The sequence below is a fragment of the Alligator mississippiensis genome, chromosome 9, assembly GCF_030867095.1.
Source record: "Alligator mississippiensis isolate rAllMis1 chromosome 9, rAllMis1, whole genome shotgun sequence".
NCBI classification, from domain to species: Eukaryota; Metazoa; Chordata; order Crocodylia; family Alligatoridae; genus Alligator; species Alligator mississippiensis.
In genome coordinates, this window is record NC_081832.1 from 13,723,710 (window position 1) to 13,743,640 (window position 19,931).

General features: G+C 43.4%; 1 protein-coding gene across 4 annotated transcripts in view; it reads left to right on the forward strand.

Annotated features, from left to right (window-relative positions):
• The window catches only part of PTGIS (prostaglandin I2 synthase), a 74,580-nt gene that overhangs the window by 22,439 nt on the left and 32,210 nt on the right, over window positions 1–19,931 (forward strand). The window contains exon 1 of one of the 4 annotated variants that reach the window (XM_006263368.4): window positions 18,289–18,434. The exons of the other annotated variants lie outside the window; for them this stretch is intronic. Coding sequence (XP_006263430.2) covers window positions 18,352–18,434 — 83 coding nt within the window. The 5' untranslated portion in view covers window positions 18,289–18,351. Of the gene's footprint in view, window positions 1–18,288; window positions 18,435–19,931 lie in introns of those variants that run through there. 4 annotated transcript variants of the gene reach the window in all.

A 19,931-nucleotide genomic window follows, 5' to 3' on the forward strand; every position in this document is an offset into this window, starting at 1 on the left:
ATAGGGCAAGAGGCTGCCACTGAACCTAAACTGATGCTTAAGATAAAATAGTTGACCAGAGAAATTACCAAGTAATCTTCATCTGAGCATTTGCAGCTTCCATTTGATTTTCATAAAATATATTGAGGGGGAAATCCCAGAGTTCTGCCTTTTGCTGTGCTATGTGTAATCCATACCCTCTGTACGATGCTCTGTTCCCCTTCTAGTGGTAGCTGTCATGCCTACAGATTGAGCCTGATACAGGGCACATATTTTAGCTCAAGTAGTAGAAACACACATTTTACAAGCTAGCAATTTCAGGTTCAATAACTTCGGTTGAGGAGTCTCCTGTGGTTCAGAGGTAGGATCCTTACCTACCACACAGAAGACCTGGGTTTGATTCCTAGGCACTTATACAACTATAGCCATGGAGGTCTTTGGATTCTGTCTCAGTGGCCTAAGGGGAGGATGGAAGGTCTGGGTAGCCCCCAGTCGTCCAAAAATTCCTGGGTGGCTTTCATGGATACACCATGATCCCGAAGGATTGATGCTTGCCACCATCAGTTGTTGATATCCACCCAGGCATGCAGCATAGACATTGAATGGAAAGCCTAAAGCATGAAATAATAAAGAAGCCAGTTCTGCAAGCACTTAAGTTAGGGACAGAAATTACACATAAACTGGTACAAATGATCAGAAATTGGTTCAAATCTGTAACGCAACAGAAAGTCAGGCATATAAGCCACTTTCAAAATGGCCAGAACTGGTTTAAGATAAACCTGGATGTCTGTAGTTTCAGACTCAACTGATTTAGGTTGAATTGCTTTATTAAAACTTCTGTTTGAAATCCCTTCCAGATTCAAGTTAACTCACAGTCCCTCAGGATGCTTTGCACCTGCCCTGCAAACCCTTTACAGAGTGGGCAGGTTGGTTTGGCCCAAGCAGTCTGCTCCAGCCGATCAAGGAAACATGCTTTAGCGCCCCCCACCTTTTGGCCTAGGCCACTTCAGGCACGTGGCTGCATTTCCGGAATCAAAAGTGAATGTCTGTTTACTTGCTCCTTGGTTCAATCTGTGCAGCTTAGTGTAACCTGCGAAGAGTGAATCAATTCAGCCTCAGACTTTTTGACTATCTGTACTTAGCCATAGACACAAGTATCTTTACAAACATGAGTAATCAAAGGCCGTAATAGGATGAGTGAAGTTACTCAAATCCAGAAATATTTGCAGGGTGGTGCTCTGATTAGAAACCACTCTCCTCACCTCCCTGTTTTTGCAGCTTGGAATCTGTTGACCGCAGGGTGTGTGACATTTCTGAAGAATTACTCCAGTATGGTGTTGTGATTATTACATTTAATCCAGATGCTTTTAAAAGGAAAATAAAAGGACTTTCACCATAAGAAATTGCAGTTAAATATGCAAAGCAAATGTGGGTTTGGGGAAACATCTGCTTATTTTCCCTACAGAAAGTTTCATTGCATTAGCTGGGATTTACATGGCATTTAGTCAATACTTCAACAATCAGCGGTGTTTTAGTTCATAAATATAGTAACAGGAAAGCACTTATTTGTAAATGGAAAAGAAATATCTTGTCCTTTATGCATAATAAGGATGTGCAGTTCATCTAGTAGGTTCCCCATGCAGATGAGAGAAATCAGAAGCTTTTGCCTGCCAAGTTTACTTAACAATTTTGCAGTATTGATTTAAACTTTTTAAAAAAATCTTCTTTTCTGGAATGCATGGAAATATTAGTGGTTATTTGTATTAAGCACATTTTCACCTAAAGCATCCTTCCTCCCATGTTAAAAATTCAGTGCTGAATAGAAATGGTGTGAAAAAGAGGATGAGAATAAAATAGGAGGCTGGAAAAGAGCCAGTCAGATTTGAGAGAGGTGAAGAGCTGCAGAAAAAAATGCATGATTATGTAACCCCACCATACCCTGAAAAAAATCAAGCAATTGGACGAGGTTGGAGAATGTGGTACTGGGTAGGGAAATGGGTAGTAAAACCTTAGTAAATAAGAGCACATAGTGTGTAAGAGCTATGTATAGGAGAAAGTACTGTAATGCACTAATTAATATGTAGATATAACATTGCCCCCAGCTACATAAGATCAGAACTGCTCTGCCTATTTCTGTCATACTAATAGAAGTCCTTTATAGAGCCCAAATAGTTGGGATCACAGTCCCTTCAAGCTCAGATGTTAAAAACTGGGAGATTTTAAAAAGCAATAACACATGCCTTTTGTTGCTCTCGCTCTTATTTTTAGCTTCAGTGTCCTGCAGGGTGACATATTCAGACATTTTCTTCTAACTCTATGACAAGAAGATTGCTTAATGAAATCCAGAATTATGACATGACTGCCAAAGAGCCGGTTAGCATGAGTTTCATGATAAAATCATGGATGTTTTTGCCACAGGGAGTGCTCTTGGAGTAGGAGAGTCTTGGCTTTTATTCTTGCTGCTGGAATGGAACACAGTGCCGATTAAACTTTGTTGAAAATAAGCTTCTGATAGAAAAAAACAGAAATGAGAAATGGGTTCAAAATGTCCTAAACATGTCCCTACCCTGGTCTGTTTTCCATCCAGACCCCAGATCTGAGTATAAAACCCTTTGTGCTCTTGGCTTTGTAATGCTATATAAGAGAGTTCAATCAGTAGAGCAAAAGTCTGAGTGTAGGATAGGTTGGTTTCTTTGGAGCGGGGGAAGGCAGGAAGAAGTGTGTGTTTGGTAAGTGGTCACGTTTTTTTCATCTCTATATTTTAGGGCCCTGCCAAAGGAAAAGCTTGAGCACTTGCAGTTCTTCTCAGTTTTGACCCAGGATCAGACCCTTTAACAGTATTTGCTCAGCATATTTTGACCCTTGAATCACTCATATGAATACATGCTATGTGGTATGCTTCTAATCCAAATGAGTTTCTTTCAGTGCCTTCTTCTACACTGCTTTTAGTTAAGCAGAAATCCTGCATTCACCATTTCAGTAGTCCTTCCATCTGGTGTTGGTTTCCTTCCATGGGACAAAATGGCTGACCAGTTGCAATTCTGGGCTTCGTTTTGCTGCTGCCTAAACTAGAAGCACATTTTGAAATTCCAGAAAAACAGTTTGAATTGTTTAGGACCTGTTTTAAAAATGCATTGACGATAATAATCTCATAGCCACATGAAATAGGCAGGGATTTCCGTTGACCTTGAAGCACAAATTTGGCAGCCCATGTCTACATACAAATATCCTGAGTTACAATTTTTTTCTTTCCAGTTTTACAGTTGCACTGATTAAAGTGCCAGAAAAGGTTAAAAATAACAGGCCTGGTGGTATTAGGGGTCATAAAACAGATTGACTCACTGAGGATAGGGCCCACAGGATCTAAGGCTAATGTCTTTACAGGTGATCTCTCTAACACAGCACTCCTTAGCTTGGTGGGCCTCAAAAAGGAGTATCAAGGTTGTGCCATGGGGTTTCACCAGGAAAGCAGCACTGTAAATGTGGCTCTAGCGAATGCATATGCAGCTAAACTATTTTTTTCCTGGCTTTCAAAAATGATGGTTTTGGCCAGAAAAGTCCAATTGTAACATGAGAGGCTTCTGGACTAGGCCATTTTTAGAACTGGATTCAGAGTGTGTATGTGCTTTTGGAAAACCTAAGACATAGCTGTGCACCGGAGGCGGGAGACAATATTACTGGGGGGGCTGAGTGAGGAGTGCACAGGAGGGGCACTGAGCGTGGTGCTGTGGCAGTGGGGCATGGCAGTGGCACTGGAGCAGTGGTGCACGTGGGGCGCTGGCCTGACTGCACGCCGAGCAGTGCCGGGTGCTGTGGGATGGCAGCACCATGGCGCTGCCGCTGTTGCTGGCCACCGCAAAATTAGCTTCGGGTGGCAAAGCCCCGTCAGCCCCAGTCTTCCACCACCTATGTGCCTGTGGGATCTTTTTTAGGGATCTTTTAAAAAGCAGCGCCTTTGGCTTGTAAGAAATTTTGAAGATTCGAAGCATCTCTGATGCATTCCTTTAAAAACTGAGCCTTATTGAAGGTGCAACACTCAGGTTCCTAGTGAATTTCCCAAACTTCTGAAAGCAGTGAAAAGAAAGTATTCCCCATTACAACAAACCAACCCCCCAAATTTCATTTTTGTTCCAAATTTTTCTTTTAGTGGTCTAGGTGCAGTTTGAGATGTAGCAAGCCTTTTAGAAGTAAGTGCTAAGACATTTATGCAGGCAAGGTTCCTTGGGTAGATGTGATATCTTTTTTTAGACCAATTAAATAGTTGGAAAAATGTTCTTTGCAAACTTTTGGGCACAAACACCCTTCTTCAGGCATAGGGGGCATTTGTACACATGTTTGCGCCGCGAGTTGTATACGTGGCAAAATGCACGTCAGCACTGAGAAAATGTCAGAGGCGTGCTTTTGAACTAAAACACAGCAAAGGTGTTTTAGTTCAAAAGCACACCACCACTATTTTCTACATGCTGATGCGTATTTTGCTGATAAAACAACCACACGCGATGCAGTTAATCAAGTCTGCGATTAATCAAGTCTAGCAATTAATCGAGTGTGCTCTGATGTGCTGGATCTCCGGCATATCCCAGCACGAAAATGTATGTGTAGAAATGCCCAGGGAGACTGCTGGTGTTTTGAGTTCTCCAAGGCAGAAAAGAAGTTGTGAAAATGCAAATGAGCGGTAGTTTGGAAGACAATAGGTAGAGGAGGAAGGGGAGGTGGGGGAAGGGAGGGAAATGTGTGAAGGAATGTAAGTGGTCAGCTACAGGCAGGTACCTGGGTTATCAGGTGGCCAGCAGGTTGTAATATGTCATAAATCCAATGTCTGTATTTAATCCATGGTTTTTTGTATCCAGTAGATTTATGAAAGTGATGTTTATAGGCTTGTCTACAAAAGGTATTTTGGAAATTCCCTTTGAGGATTAGAAGTGAGAGATCAGAGAGGGAGTGATTGTCTTGTGAGACGTGTGCACTCACAAGTAATTGGATATTTTTGTCTTTGATAGATTTTCACTGTGCGTTCATTCTGGTATGTACTAGTTATTCTTTGGTTTCTCCTACATATTTTCCCATCAGGGCATTTGGTGCACTGGATGAGATACATAACACTTCTGGAGGTGTGTCACAACCAAATTAAGTAGTGCCCATGTCACAAACAAGTAAAACCATTCAAAACAGTTTTTTTCTGCACTAGGTTAACTAAGGGTTAACAATAATGATAGTAACCGCTTTTTTGCTGCGCATGTCAAAAAGAAATTTATTGCTGCGCCACTAACAGAGATAAAACTTAGCCTTCTGTGCTGTACATGAATCATTATAACTGGTCAGAAAAAACAGGGAGTAACCCTATGATAACACCCTAGCGAAAACCACTAGATAATTGGCGATTCTAATTAAATTTATAACGTGGCGAAAAGCAATTGGCTATTACACAAATAAAACCCGTCTTCACTTCCGTGAAGAATGGGAGGCCTCCGCACACACACCTGAAAAAACCTCTGAACGTATGCGTGAGAATAACTAACAAACTGATCGCTTGTCAGTCTCCCCCGTCTCAACCTTATCAGACGTAAATCAACGACCTGCCGGCCCGATTTTTTCTCCGTTTATCTGCCCGACCAAAGAACTCTTATGCAGACTGACCTATGACCTACGAACCTTAAGCTGTAACTAACCAAGTATCTCTGACCTCTGCTATTCACCACCTTGACGGCGTGAGTAAATAATCTTGCTTTGCAACCGATAAGCGTCCGCCTAATTAATTCCACTCCAAGCGTCACAAGTACCCGCCTAACGGCCTTCTAAGGCCCTGGACCCTTATCTGCCCGGGTGGGAGTCAGGGAGAGCTGCTGGCCGGCTGCCCTGGGTCCCGACATGGCGTCACGAACAGGATCAAGGGGAAATGTGATGGAGTGGGAATTAATTAAGAACTGCCCCTGGTGTAGTGGGGGGCGCCACGTAGATAACGCGGATGAATTATGGGCTCACATCGCTTATCACCAAGCAAGCAGAGTAGAGACAGGGTGCGTCAGTGGCTACTTCTCGCTGAAAGGAGAGGAGGGAGTCGAAATGGAGTGGACAAGCTCCGAGTGGGACAAAGGGAAGATGATTAACGTGCCGCTCTGTGCAGTGTCACTCCTGCTGCGTGAAAATGCAAACTTAAAAACCCAGCTAGCTACAGTCAGCAAAGCTGCTGCGGAGATGGCAGCGTGCCAAAACCCTCCGTTGCCACCAAAAAATGGCACCGAGAAAAATATGAGCTGCCCGGAGGACCTGAAAAAAAAGGGCGGAGCCACAAAAGAACAGGTGGAACTCCACCCAGCAAGCCCGCCCCCTGAGATGACGTCGCTCCCAACGGCCCCACCTCCATACCACAGGGAGGGGGCAACGAGCGAGAATCCGTTCTTCCCATCAAACACAGTAACAACTACAGCTGCCGCTCATCCTGTAGCAATAACCATGCAAGTAACCAACCCAGAGGGTGCAACCACCACCACCACCCTTGATGTCATCGAAGCATACATGGAGATCTATGGAGAAGAGGACACCATCACCCTTCGCCTTCTCCTCAACCTGCTCATTACTCAGCCAGCAGAGAATCTTTTAAGTCAATTTCCATGACTACAAGCCCTTATGAAGTCAGCAACCGCAAACTCAGCCGTGGCCGTAAGCTATCTTACTGCATATCCAGTCGAATACCAAGGACCAAGACATTCCCAATTCAACTCACGAAAAAAATCAAGACTGCCATCCCAGAGGACACCGGAGGAAAGAGCCATGTTTGGGTTCCTCCTAAACTACTTCATGCTTACCAAACAACGGCTGCACGTCCTAGAAGATGCAGGACAACGACAACTGGCACATATACTAGGCTACCAACCTCGACCGATCCCGCCAACTGGTCCGGGCCCCGGAGGCACCCACGCCTAACAGCGCACTCCGAATAACACCGCAGCCTGCCCCAACAAGCAACTACTCGAAGGGGGCATCTATAAACTATTCCAACCACTACGACATTATGCTCGTAGATATACAAAAGACAATTTTATTGTTTTTTAGTTTTCTTTGTTTGTTTGTCCGTTCATTTATTTTGTTCCCTTACAGGCCCAGCGGTGACAAAGAGGCAATCTGTGACTGCCTGATTGCGAGAATCACCAAGCACCAACCTGCAACACACCCGGGTCAACGCCACAATGGCCGCCTGCTCATATGTCGCAAGCAGGGTCGTCGCTCTATTCCTGCTGTTACCAACAGGTTCCTTGGCGAACGAAGCTGACTTCAAAACCTCCAACTCGGTCTTAAACCTGTCATTTTAGGCCAAAAACATAACTAATGACTCATTTTATGGTTTTTCTTTTTCTGTTAATGATCTTGTACATACTTGTTTTGTTTTGTTTTGAAGCCTGTTTGAAACTTTACGCAGTGAAGCCAAGTCATAATGTTTTGAGTAAAAAGCTCTGAATTATTGAGAAAGAACAGCATTGATAGTCTGAAGGTTTGGGGGATGTCGCAGAAAGGTCGGGTGTGGACAGAAGCATTCATTGAGAGAACGTAAGAAAAGAGATGAGGGAGATGATGATGGAAGGGGACAAGTAGTCAAGGTTCTAAAGGAACCTGTACATTCAAAGAAGAGGAAAAGAAACGATTTGGGAAGAGAGGTGACAGTAAAAGAAATGAAGAAAGGCCGCTAATAACGGTACGAAAAATTAGTTTTTTCAAAGCTACGATTTAACTCAAGTATAATAAGCCACAATTTTAAAAAACCCTCCGTATAGGGGGCATTAATCTAATACCGCACTCTCAATTACCTTAAAAAATCGAATTAGAAAAAATTATATAAAATCAAGGGTTACAGTTTACTGTGTTTAAATTAATTCAAGTGTCGGCGTCTTTGATTATCTTGTGTTTACCATTAATCATAATAGCCATTGTTATATTTATATGTTTTAGTTATTAAATTTTACAGTATCTCAAAATGAAATTAACCACGCTTTTTGCTTTTGTATACACCTGCTTGCCAAACACTAACAATGATGAACAAAATGGTCTGTATGTAAACATGATGTAACTTGCTCTGCCATGGGCAAGGGGGCATGTCACAACCAAATTAAGTAGTGCCCATGTCACAAACAAGTAAAACCATTCAAAACAGTTTTTTTCTGCACTAGGTTAACTAAGGGTTAACAATGATAGTAACCGCTTTTTTGCTGTGCATGTCAAAAAGAAATTTATTGCTGCGCCACTAACAGAAATAAAACTTAGCCTTCTGTGCTGTACATAAATCATTATAACTGGTCAGAAAAAACAGGGAGTAACCCTATGATAACACCCTAGCGAAAACCACTAGATAATTGGCGATTCTAATTAAATTTATAACGTGGCGAAAAGCAATTGGCTATTACACAAATAAAACCCGTCTTCACTTCCTTGAAGAACGGGAGACCTCCGCACACACACCTGAAAAAACCTCTGAACATATGAGTGAGAATAACTAACAAATTGATCGCTTGTCAGTCTCCCTCGTCTCAACCTTATCAGACGTAAATCAACGACCTGCCGGCCTGATTTTTTTCTCCGTTTATCTGCCCGACCAAAAAAGTCTTATGCAGACCGACCTATGACCTACGAACCTTAAGCTGTAACTAACCAAGTATCTCTGACCTGTGCTATTCACCACCTTGACGGCGTGAGTAAATAATCTTGCTTTGCAACCGATAAGCGTCCGCCTAATTAATTCCACTCCAAGCGTCACAAGTACCCGCCTAACGGCCTTCTAAGGCCCCGGACCCTTATCTGTCTGGGTGGGAGTCAGGGAGATCTGCTGGCCGGCTGCCCTGGGTCCTGACAAGGTGCAGGTGTAAGATCCAGGAATGGTGACGGCTCTGTTGTAGGGTGTAGTAATTGTGGGAGTGTGGAAATGTGTTGGCAAGTTTTACGTTTCTTGTCCTGGCGTTGTATGGATCTATTCAGTGTGCTTTGCACCATAGGAAGTTTGCTTCTGGTGATGAGATGAGTGAGGTTTGGTGCCTGTTTAAAGGCTAGGATGAGTAGTTCTGGGAAAATCTCTTTGAGAATTTGCTCTTCTTCTAGTATGGGTTTCAACTGTTTGAGGATTTTTATATAGTTTCCAGGGAAGGATGATATGTCAACTAATGGTGTGTGTTTTGTGGGGATTTTGTTTTTATACTACAGCACTACTGTGCATGGTATCTGGGTGGCTCTTTCAAAAGAGCTCTCTCTTTGGAGGAGTGTATTTGTTGGGTGAAAGCCCATTTGAGATTTGTGAGGTGACATTTATGTACATTCATCAGCTGTTTTTTTTTTGAGAAGCTATTGCTGCTCATATTATATGTGTATGTGTGTGTGTGTGTGTGTGTCAGCAGCAGTAGTTTCTCAGAAAAAAAACAGCTAGTGAATGTGCATGAATATGCATATATATATATGAAGGGTATCCAGGTTGTAGCCATATCAGTCTAAAGGCAAAAGGAACTCATGGTAGAGGTGATCTCTATTATTAGACCAACCAGATTGTTGCAAAAAAAATGCTTTAATTGCAAGCTTTCAGGCACAAACACCCTTCATCAGGCATCAGAGAAAAGATTGTAAAAGTTCTCCTAGGTAGAAATGAAAGTTCATATTTCATAGGAGAGTTAAAGGTGTGGTAAAATCTCCTGTTTGGAACTGTTCATTTTGTGCAGGTTAGGCTCAGAGAAAAGTTGGAATAGGCTGTTTACCTAGGAGCTGTTTGGTGGTAAGCAGGATGTAGTCATATTTCCCTCCGGTTATGAAGTGTCATATTTTACGGAAGAATACAAAGACGGAATGCTCTTCTGGACCACAATTTCTTTTGTGGTGAGGCATCTCTGGACTCTGTGATAATGCAGATTACTTCAAATAAAAGCAGCGGCAGGGTCCTGGGTTTCAGGTGGTAAAACTTGCTTCCTCCTTGTCAAATTATGAAGATTTCATTTAAAAAATCAACTACAATGTGATATCTTTCATGTGTCAGGTATCCAGGTTGTAGCCATATTGGTCTAAAGGCAAAAGGAATCAGAACTCATGGTAGAGGTGATATCTTTTATTAGATCAACTAGATTTTTGCAAAAAAATCCACGTTTGGTGGATTGCAGGTCAGTCCCTATACCTTGGTCATGCACGCTCTCCTCCCTTCTAAACTCCATCCTGTACCATTCTGGTTAATGGGAGAATGGAGAGCAGGATCACACATTTCTTCAGTGCAGATCAGTTCAGAATGAGCCATTTCCTCAGAAGCTAGCCATGTTTCCTGGTTTGAAACCAACCAATAATCAAACAGACAATCACTGTCCCCAGACAGACACAGTCACCCATGTCACGAGTTTTGCCTGTCAGCAGCCAGCGGTGCAGGGCTCCAGAACCACACTGCACCTATCTCTGTGACAGCTGGCAGACTTCATGGCCTGAGCAGGGGCCATCATCCCTGCAGCTTTCACCCTGTTGTGCCTTAACACACACAGTGTCACCCATGTCACGAGTTTTGCTTGTCAGCAGCTTGAGGTGCAGTTTTCCCCAAATCCTTGCACTTATCTCCTTGAAACTTGGCAGGCTTTGTGGCCTCAGCAGGGGCTACTACCCCTGCAGTTTTCAGCCCGCTGCGCCTTAACACACACAGGGTCATCTGTGTCACGAGTTTTGCCTGTCAGCAGCTTGAGGTGAGGGTTCCCAAACTGTGGTACATGTACCCCTGGGGGTATGCAAGAAATCTCTAGAAAGGGGCTCTAGCAAGGGGAGAAAGAGCTGTCATCTCTTATGGGGTGGCTCAGCCCGCCCAAGATCCCCCGTAATTCAAACCCTGCATACTGTTGTGAGTTCTGATTTGAAAGATTATGGCTCATATAAACCCAGTTCAGCTGCTATAATTGGTATGAAATAGCTTTTGGTAGAGCAATTGCTCTGAAACTTTTCAGTATATTTCAGATAAATTGTGTGGCTATTTTCCATTAATTGACCATTATACAACATTAATCATACTATTCACAGATTTGTTTACTTGTTGGTTGATGATTAACTTTATGAAGAATTTTCCCTATGCTGTGGCCAGCTCTGTTGTATGGACACTGAATTTTTAATCTAAACAACCAGAAAGAAATTAAGCCTTGACACAAAACTTTCAAACTCTGTGATTGGGAACTTCCCTTATGTTTGATGCACACATTCCCACTAAGATTGCTACCCTTGTCTTTCAGCAAATTCCCCTGAATAAACCCAAAGAGATGAAAAAGACACATTTCTGAGGAACAAAAAGTTCTGGGCATGCATTTGTCAGCACATTGTTTGGCAAATTAAAGTATTTATGCTTTATTAATCTCTTAAAATCATGTAATATCTAATACTCAGATCAAGCCCTCAGTCTGAAGCAATTAATACAATTTGGAGATGATTGGCATTTGGCAACAGGAATTATTTACTGGGCAGAAAGTGTCCATAAGATTTCAGATCAACCCAGTGATATTATCTCTGGATTTACTGGGCAGGTTTTCATTTTAGGGATTTGACTATTCATACATCTGCTTAATCTGAGCACAGATTGATCTGAATTAATTAGGGCTTTTTTCTACCTGGGTATGTCACACTAGAACTAACACTACTGACACATAACGGAAAAGGAAATCACTTTTCCTTTCTCTCAAAATCCCACAGCAATAAATCTTTCCTAGTCCTCTGCATCTAGAGGTATCCACAATAACTGGATGTTCCATAAGTGGGTCTGCCAGAGTTTCCAGTGTCATCTTTTCCATTTGGAATAATCCAAACATTTTCTCCTCTGGTTGACCTTTTTTGGTAGGCCAAAAAGTGAAGAAATCACAGATCCAGTTGTGGGCAAACAGCCTTAAAGTGGAATTGTAAATATTTGTGGTGCTTGAATTTGTTTATTACACTCCACAGGAAAAACACCCAAGTTAAAAAAAATTGCTGTATATGAAAAAGTAAATTCTTATTTAGGGCAAGCATTTTTGGTAAGCAATTGCAGTCCTGCAAAGTGTAGCTCTTTTTGCTGAAAAAGGCTTTCATTAGAAAAATATCAAAATATTCCTATGAAGAGTTATTAACTGTTTCCTGCATTAAGCTCTGAATAGTGGAACATTGTGTTTGGAGAGGGGCTAGAAGGTAAAGCTGAGTGCAATTTTAATTTGATTTCCATCCTGAACCATTCATAGAGTCATAGATTGTAGAGTCGGAAGGGACCACATAGGATTATTTTGTCTGACCCCCTACCCCTGGCAGGAAAGAGGCAGGGGGTCGGACATGGTGATCTTTTGTGGTCCCTTCCGACTCTACAATATGTGAATCTATGAATGGTCCAGGATGGAAATCAAATTAAAATCAGCTTTACCTTCTAGCCCCTCTCCAAACCCAATGTTCCACTATTCAGAGCTTAATGCAGGAAACAGTTAATAACATTCTTTCAGGATGTGATCCAAAGGCAACTGAAATCCATGAATCTACACATTTCCGTGTAATTAAATCAGACACTAAAGGAGTTGATGGGGTAAAGATAAGCCAAATTCATAAATGAATATTCCTTAGTAGCTTTCTCACATCACCAAATCAGAAGTCTGGAGGGAAAGCCACAACTCTGGTAAGTTGTAGGACAAAACTGCCACCAACCCTCTTCAAACCCTTTGGAAAGATGACAGGATTTGCACATTAAATCTTATTCTTCAAAGACTTGGAGATATGTATTTACTCTGGAGCTGCTTGCTTGAGATTAAGAACAGGTTTAAAAAGCATTTCACAAAGCTAGATAACGAGTATTGAAACTTTAGACATTGCATTTTTACAGCTACACTTCCCTTTGCTAAAGACACAAAAGTACAGGCCATTCTTAAAAACTTCCCACTAGCATATAAGGAACCTAGCTAAACTGCAGTGAGACAAAGGGATTTTCATGGGCCGCTTGCAGCCCATGAAGCCAATTTCACAGTCTTTTCACAGAGACCCCTCCTTTGCTGCTGATTGGCCAAGAGGCAAAAAACATGGCATAATTAAATACCAAACTCTGTGGAAATATCAAATAAATTACCGCATTACATACGATGAAGTATTAAATTTAAATCTAAACTGACTATATTATGAACATAAATTTATACACAATATTAATTGTAACTAATATTATCACAATTTATTATTAGCTTTCTACAAAAAGGTTAGTAATACTAAATAATAGGGCTGTGTGAAGCTTTGGTCGCTGATTCAATTTGGTGAAGATTCGGCCTAATTTGGCGGCCGAATCTCCGAATCCGAACTGAATCAGGAGACCCAGTGATATCTCCAAATTGAATTAGAAGCCTCCCATTTGATTCAGAGAGATTTGACAATTTGGACATAGACACAGCTTTATGAGTTTTTTCTACATCCCTCAAGGTAAAAGGCAGCTCCTGAAGGCTGAGATGGTGGGGCAGATGGAGCATCCCATGGGAGCACAGGGTGGGAGGGGAGGGTCCCCAGCACACTTGGTGGTGGACCCAGAAGTGGACCAAAAGCATTTCTAGTTCACTTCTGGGTCCGACTGAAGTGTGCAGGGGACCTGCCCCCGGCTTGGTGACTGGTGCCTCCTGGATGTGGGAGGGCACCCGTGGTCTACCTGCGGCCAATTGCTGAGCCGGGGCGGGGGGTTGCCCCCACACACTCAGTGGCAGACCTGGAAGTGGAACGGAACAACTTCCGGTCCACTTTTGGGTCTGCCCCCAAGTATTCGGTGGCCCACCCACTTGCTCCTGTGGGGCACTGCATCCGCCCCACCATCTCAGCATTCACGAGTCAATCTTGGTACCTCAAGGTAATTAGAAAAAACATATAAAGCTGTGTCTATGGCCAAATTGCTGAATTTCCAAATTAGAATTGAATCTTCAGATTTGGATTCGGCCTAAACGAATCGAGACAGTGATCCGAAGCAGCAAATCGAATTACTGTCCCCCGAATCAGGCTGAATCCGAATCGAATATGGCCCACTTCACACATGCCTAAATAATGCTAACCTTTCTAGAAGGGGTACAGGTTGTAGCCATATTGGTCTACCGGCAAAAGGAATCAGAACTCATGGCAGAAGTGATATCTTTTATTAGACCAACTAGATATTTGCTAAAAAAATTCTTTATTTGCAAATTTTGGGGCACACACACCCTTTCTCTCTTTGCATTCTCCTGTGCCTGAGGAAAGATGAGTGTACCCGAAAGCTTGCAAGTAAACAACCTTGATAGAAATAATTCATGTTAATTGTTGAATATGTTCAACAACTAACATGAATTATTTCTATCAAGGTTGTTTATTTGCATGCAGCATCCACTGGCGGTTCCAGTTGACACCCTTTGTCTCTGCGGAAAACTTGTCCATGTACTGAGATTGCACGTTCTGTGTCCACTGAATTGGTTGGTATCGTAAGGCAGCATTTTGCCAAGTTTTCAAGATGTGGAAACCGATCAGAAACAGACTCCAAAAACACAGTCACATAGTGAAAGGCATCTGGCACTCTTTGACAAAGTTCATATAAACAGCATGTTCCTGGTCATGCTCTTTCTGCCATGTAGGGATTGATTTCAGTAGCTGAGGGTCAAAACTCTGAAAAGGCACTTGATCGGGATTAAAAATGGAAACAGCAGTAAAAAAGGAGGCAACTGGTTGTTTAAACTGCAGTGGTGTTAACTAATCATACTTGTAGTACTGATTCAACTTTGAAGCTATTGCCTGGAACAGTTCTTGTCTCTGCTGGTTTTCATGTTGGCAGTTTGAAAGTTATGATGCCGTGTTTTCAACTCAACTTATCAAATCCATCAGCTTGTTGTGTGGTTGGGGAATCAAAGTCTGCTGACTTTCAAACCATGTTAGAAGCTCCATGAACCAGATCGCATTTTCAGCCACAAACTTAATTTTCAATGTCTCCCTGTCTTAAGAGAGTGCATTGTTTAAGCATGCACTGAGTGGGATGTCATTTCAAGTTCCTAGTAACAAACTGCTGGTAGCTCTTCATGGTTTTTGCATGTTAACAAACTGAATTAAACCACCAATTCTACCTTGTCAGCACTGGCTCTGGTGGAAGTGACAGATGCCTGTAGATCCTCACTTTGATCCTTACTCTGTATCAAAACTTACAGCCTGGACAATGTTTGAACGCTTTTTTAAAAGAGAAAAGCAGGCTATCCAAATCAGGAATGTGTGCGCCTTACTAAAGAAAGGATGTGTGCATTGCAGATGATTATGAATTGCATTGGGCATCATCCTGTGGAGCACATCAGAGAAAGCTTTGCACATATACATTGCATTATCAGACAGAAATGCTGAGATCTTGCTACATTCTAAGCTGTAGTTTACAACAGCTTTCATTACAGCTTGTGCCACAGTAAGTAGAAAAACTGACAGATGCAAGATGAACCAGCTCTGTTTGAAAAACAGGCAGGTTGCAGTCTGTCCAGCTCCCAGGTACAACTAAAATGTGCAGAACATAGATCTTGGGCATCTGTTGCTTCCTCTGCCTCAATCAAGATTGATTCATATTCTGCTGATACAGATTTTGTAGACTGAACATGTGAAGCAGTTACTCCTGGCAGACAATGGAGAAGCTTGTTTGCACATGGGAAACTGTCAGAATTTGGCACGTGTTTGTTCAAGTAGTCCCTTAATTTAGGGTTATCAATTTTCTCCAGAGGAACGTTGGCAGTTGTGAATGCTTCCGCTAATGCAAATGTAGCCTCTCTTCTTGTCAGGCTGCTTTCAGTGGGTCTTTTAAAGGTCAAAGACATAGTCGCTTGTTCTTACTCTTCTTCAGCCTCTGCAACAGCCTTTTGCTCCAAATGCTGATCAATGGTGATTTTCCTCCATACATCCAGTCACACTGCATGATGAACAAAACAGTTTACCATTATCTGCATGCAAGGTTCCTCCAGGGAACTGCCTTACACAATCCTGAACTGAAATGTATTTAGCTTTTTTGGATTTCCTTTCATTTATCATCTTCAGGCTGCAGCATTGCATCTGGCTTCTTAAAAGATGGCACTAAAGCCCTTTTGCTTTCCTGACTGGCACCTTCACTGTGTCTATGTCACCAGCTCAGCCGCTCAGTCGTTCTTTCTCAAATCACGCCTCTATGGCTGTTGGGACTGCCACGTTTCCTTTGCATTCTGGTAAACTTTGATATTTTGTGGGGCGATTCTGCAAAAACAATCACAGGAAATGCCATTTTTTTCATGGTGATTGTGGAAATTGCCATTTTTGGTTGTTTCCACGAAAACTGCAAAACTGTGATTTAAGTAGGTCCCTAATTATAAGGAACATAGATTTCAAAATTTAAAATATGTACCCAAGGAGATGAAAAGGCAAATAAGATTAAAATTGAGTGAAAATTAAGAAAAGTAAAAAGAGGACAGACTTCAGCAGAGCTGTCGAAGTTTTTACATTGTTTTGTATCACAGCTCCTATTGTTTCCTGTCAAAACAAGCTGCTCCGTTATCTACTAGGAGAAACTGCTTCATGTGCTCTGTCAAAAGCCCAATAAAACTGGCTATATTTCAGATCAGGGTTTTTTCTTAATACTTTATTGTACTTTAGTTTTCCTGTTAGAAAGGATATGTGGATGCTGCCAAACAAGCAAGAATAGAGACTTTCTTTTAAAAATGAACAGTACAACCTCCTGATATATGGCATCAAGTCAGAATTGCGCTTTTGCTATGTTTCCAAAACAGATTCAGACACTCCATCCTTAGGTGGAGTTATACGAGCAGTTCACTTGGTGTGCCGTGCTTACTGTCCTGTACTAGAGTGGTTCAGGAGAATAGTTGTTGTTTCGTTGTCTATACATAATCTTAGATTTTTGGTGATCAGACTTGTGAGGAAAACTATCCACAAGGGCATCTATATTCATGAGGAAAAATAGTTGAAAGAACACCTGTCATATTGACACTATGCTTGTCTCTGTACCAAAGGAAGTGAATGTGTTGGGAAAAGGATATATTTTAGTAAGATATGACTGTGGTATTTTCAGTTTATACATCCAGGCAGCCAGATTCCAGGTACACTTATAGACAGCGACACGGAGCTAATTAGATAACTGCAGTAAAGCGCATGTGTAGATGCACCCAGTGGTCGGTAGTCAGTTCAAGTCAAACAGCAGTGAGGATGTGTCTCTTGTGTAACTGTTTTGGCACAGTTGTGTCCCAATAAAGCAAAATGTGATTACGTGTAAAGTACTAGCATCACAGCTCCAAGTCCTAGCAGTAATACAATAATACAAGAAATCAATATATCTGCATGGCTATTATTATTTACTTTTAAAGAGTTGTGCAAAAACAACTGAATAAAAGATCCTTAATTCTAGCAGGCTGATTACAAATGACAAAAGTGGACAAATGTCCTCTCTATTAAACTGCTCACTTGCTTAGAATTTCACTTCACAATTTCAGCCCTGACAAAATAGTCAAGGCAGGGTCCTTCCTCTGTGTCTTGAAATAAACCCCAAATAGCCACAGCTGTATAACACTACAGAGCAGGCTGCTTGTGTTCATTGACATCAGTGACAACTCATCTTTTAGTCTCATGCAGGAATATCTAAAATAACCTAAAAATAGCCCCGTTTGTTTTTTTTTTTTTATTTTTCCTGCTTCTGATCTCAAGTGTTGCACTTTGTGTTGCTTGTGGCAGTGGCAGGAGCTAGTACAGGATTTGGAAATAATATCAGTCTCTTGTTACCTAAAAGATGGCGGAAATATTAGTTGTTTTTGAAAACAGTATTTAATTATTTCAGCCAGGTTTCTGGTGATTTCCTCCCTATTCAAATACAATCATTCTTTGGCTGTGCGCTTCTGTTCAGGGCACGTTTTCAGCTGTCCAGAATATGACAAAAGTTGGGTTGAATTGGCATTGCTCAAGGAGATTTTCTGGAAGAAAGGCCAGTTCCCATCCTTGTTAGAAGGACGGGCTGTGGCTTTGCAACAGGGCTTGCATTTCAGCAGAATGACAGTGTTTCTTCTCGAGGTCTAACACCACGGTGCTCACTCACAAAGACAGGGAGACGAAAGCTTGTGCCTCAGGCTTTTCCGAGAGGCTCCGCGTGAGGCTCAGGGCAGGGGAGGACGGGCACCAGTCTACACACAGCTGTCTACCGGGGGCTCCCGGCAGAGCGGGGCTGCGGGACGGACGGAGACGCACCCGGGCAGCGCAGCGGGAGCCCGGCCTGGCCGATGCTCTGGGCGGGGGAGAGCGGGGCTGGGCGTCTCCGCGCCGCGCCCGCTCCCACCAGCGCGAGGGGCGGCGCGGGGCCGCGGTGCGCAGGGGGGGCCGGGGCCGGGGCCGAGGCCGGGAGGAGAGAGGCATTAAAGGCTCTCGTCCGTCGGGGAGGGTAGAGCCGCGATGTCTTTTGCTCTCTGGCCCCTGTTGCTGGGCATCTCCCTCCTGCTGCTGCTGCTGGTGCTGCGGCGCTGTCGGAGGACGCGGTGAGTGTCCCGCCTTCACCTGCCCCGCGACGGGACGGGCTCCGCGGGCTCCTGCCGCCTGCGCCGCGGTGTCCCGGGACGGGACGGGACGGGACGGAGCCCGGCGGGGAGGCGCGCTGCTTCCCCCTGGTCCCTCCCGTGCCCTCTCCCTTAGGGGCCCGGCGGGACGGCCGGGAGCGGCGTTGCCCTTGGGTTGTGCTCGAGGGGAGCCGGGGCAGGGGCAGGGGCAGGGAGCCGATCCTGGCCGCAGGAACCAGGTTGCAAAAGCAACGCAGGAGACGGTGCCCCTAGTGCCGCCTTTTTGGGGTGGCTGCCAGGCTGGGATCACACCTACCACGCGGACCAGGGGTCCCCGGCCTTTTCAGACTCCAGGCCCCGCTGGTCCCACTCCAGCCACCGCCCTAGCTGTTGTGAATTGATGGCACCCTACCCCCAAAACTAATCTGGGTACTGCAGGGTTACCTCCTTGCAGGGGAGGAGGGAGAGCCCAAGCTGGCTGTTATCCGCTCATCTCCTTGCACCTCGGCCTGCCTTTATGTGCTTTACCTGTAGCAGGTTCAGGTGTTAGGTCTGAGTGACAGTACCCAGATGTAACGTTTAGATCAGCGGTTCCCAACCTGTGGTATGGGTACCGCCAGTGGTACACAGACTGCCTGTCATCGGTACGCTTTAACAGATTGATTGTAATTACTTTATATGACAAAAATTTGCTGGTGTACTTAAGGTTGAACTGAAAAATGTGTTGATGGTACTTAAGGTTGTAGCGTTTTAACTTGGAGGTGCGCAAGCTGTTGGAGTTTGGGACCCGCTGGTTTAGATTAAGGAGAGTATGGGATGGTTTGGGTCAGGATGATCCTGCCTCAGGCAGGGGGTTGGGCTAGGTGATCTCTGGAGGTCCCTTCCAGCCCCACTTCTCTGGGAGTCTATGATCTCCTCACACTCCCTGGGGCTCTCTTCAAAGGATCTCCCTGTAGCCCTGACACCCTGCTTGGTTATCACTGATGTAGTCGAGTCATTCTTCACCTAGCTTTAAATAAGATTTTCTAGTATAGTCGCAGTCTAGCTATGCCAGTACCAAGTGTTGGAGCAGCTGTCCAAGAACATCGCCTCTTGGGCAGGTTTTGCAGTTCAAGTGATAGCTGTATCACATAGAGAATATTTGCCTGTGGCAGGGCCTCATTTTATTCTTAATTTTTAAAAAATTATTCTTGGTAGGGAAGAAGCCATGGGTTTAAATGATGCTGAACACTTTTGCAAAGGCAGTTCTTTGTACAGAACTACAGGAGGTCAAATAATTTGCAAAACATTGAATACAATAAAGTTTCCCCGTTTCTAGGCCTGGAGTCCTCTTCTCAGGCAAGAGGAAAATGCTGTTTAGGAGGGGTTCAGCAGAAATCAGTCAAAATCAAGAAGCAGGAAAATGAATTGGGTTTGTGTAAAATAGTATCATGCTGAAAGAATTCGGAGCATGGCTCTGAAGCGCCAACAGGGCCAATC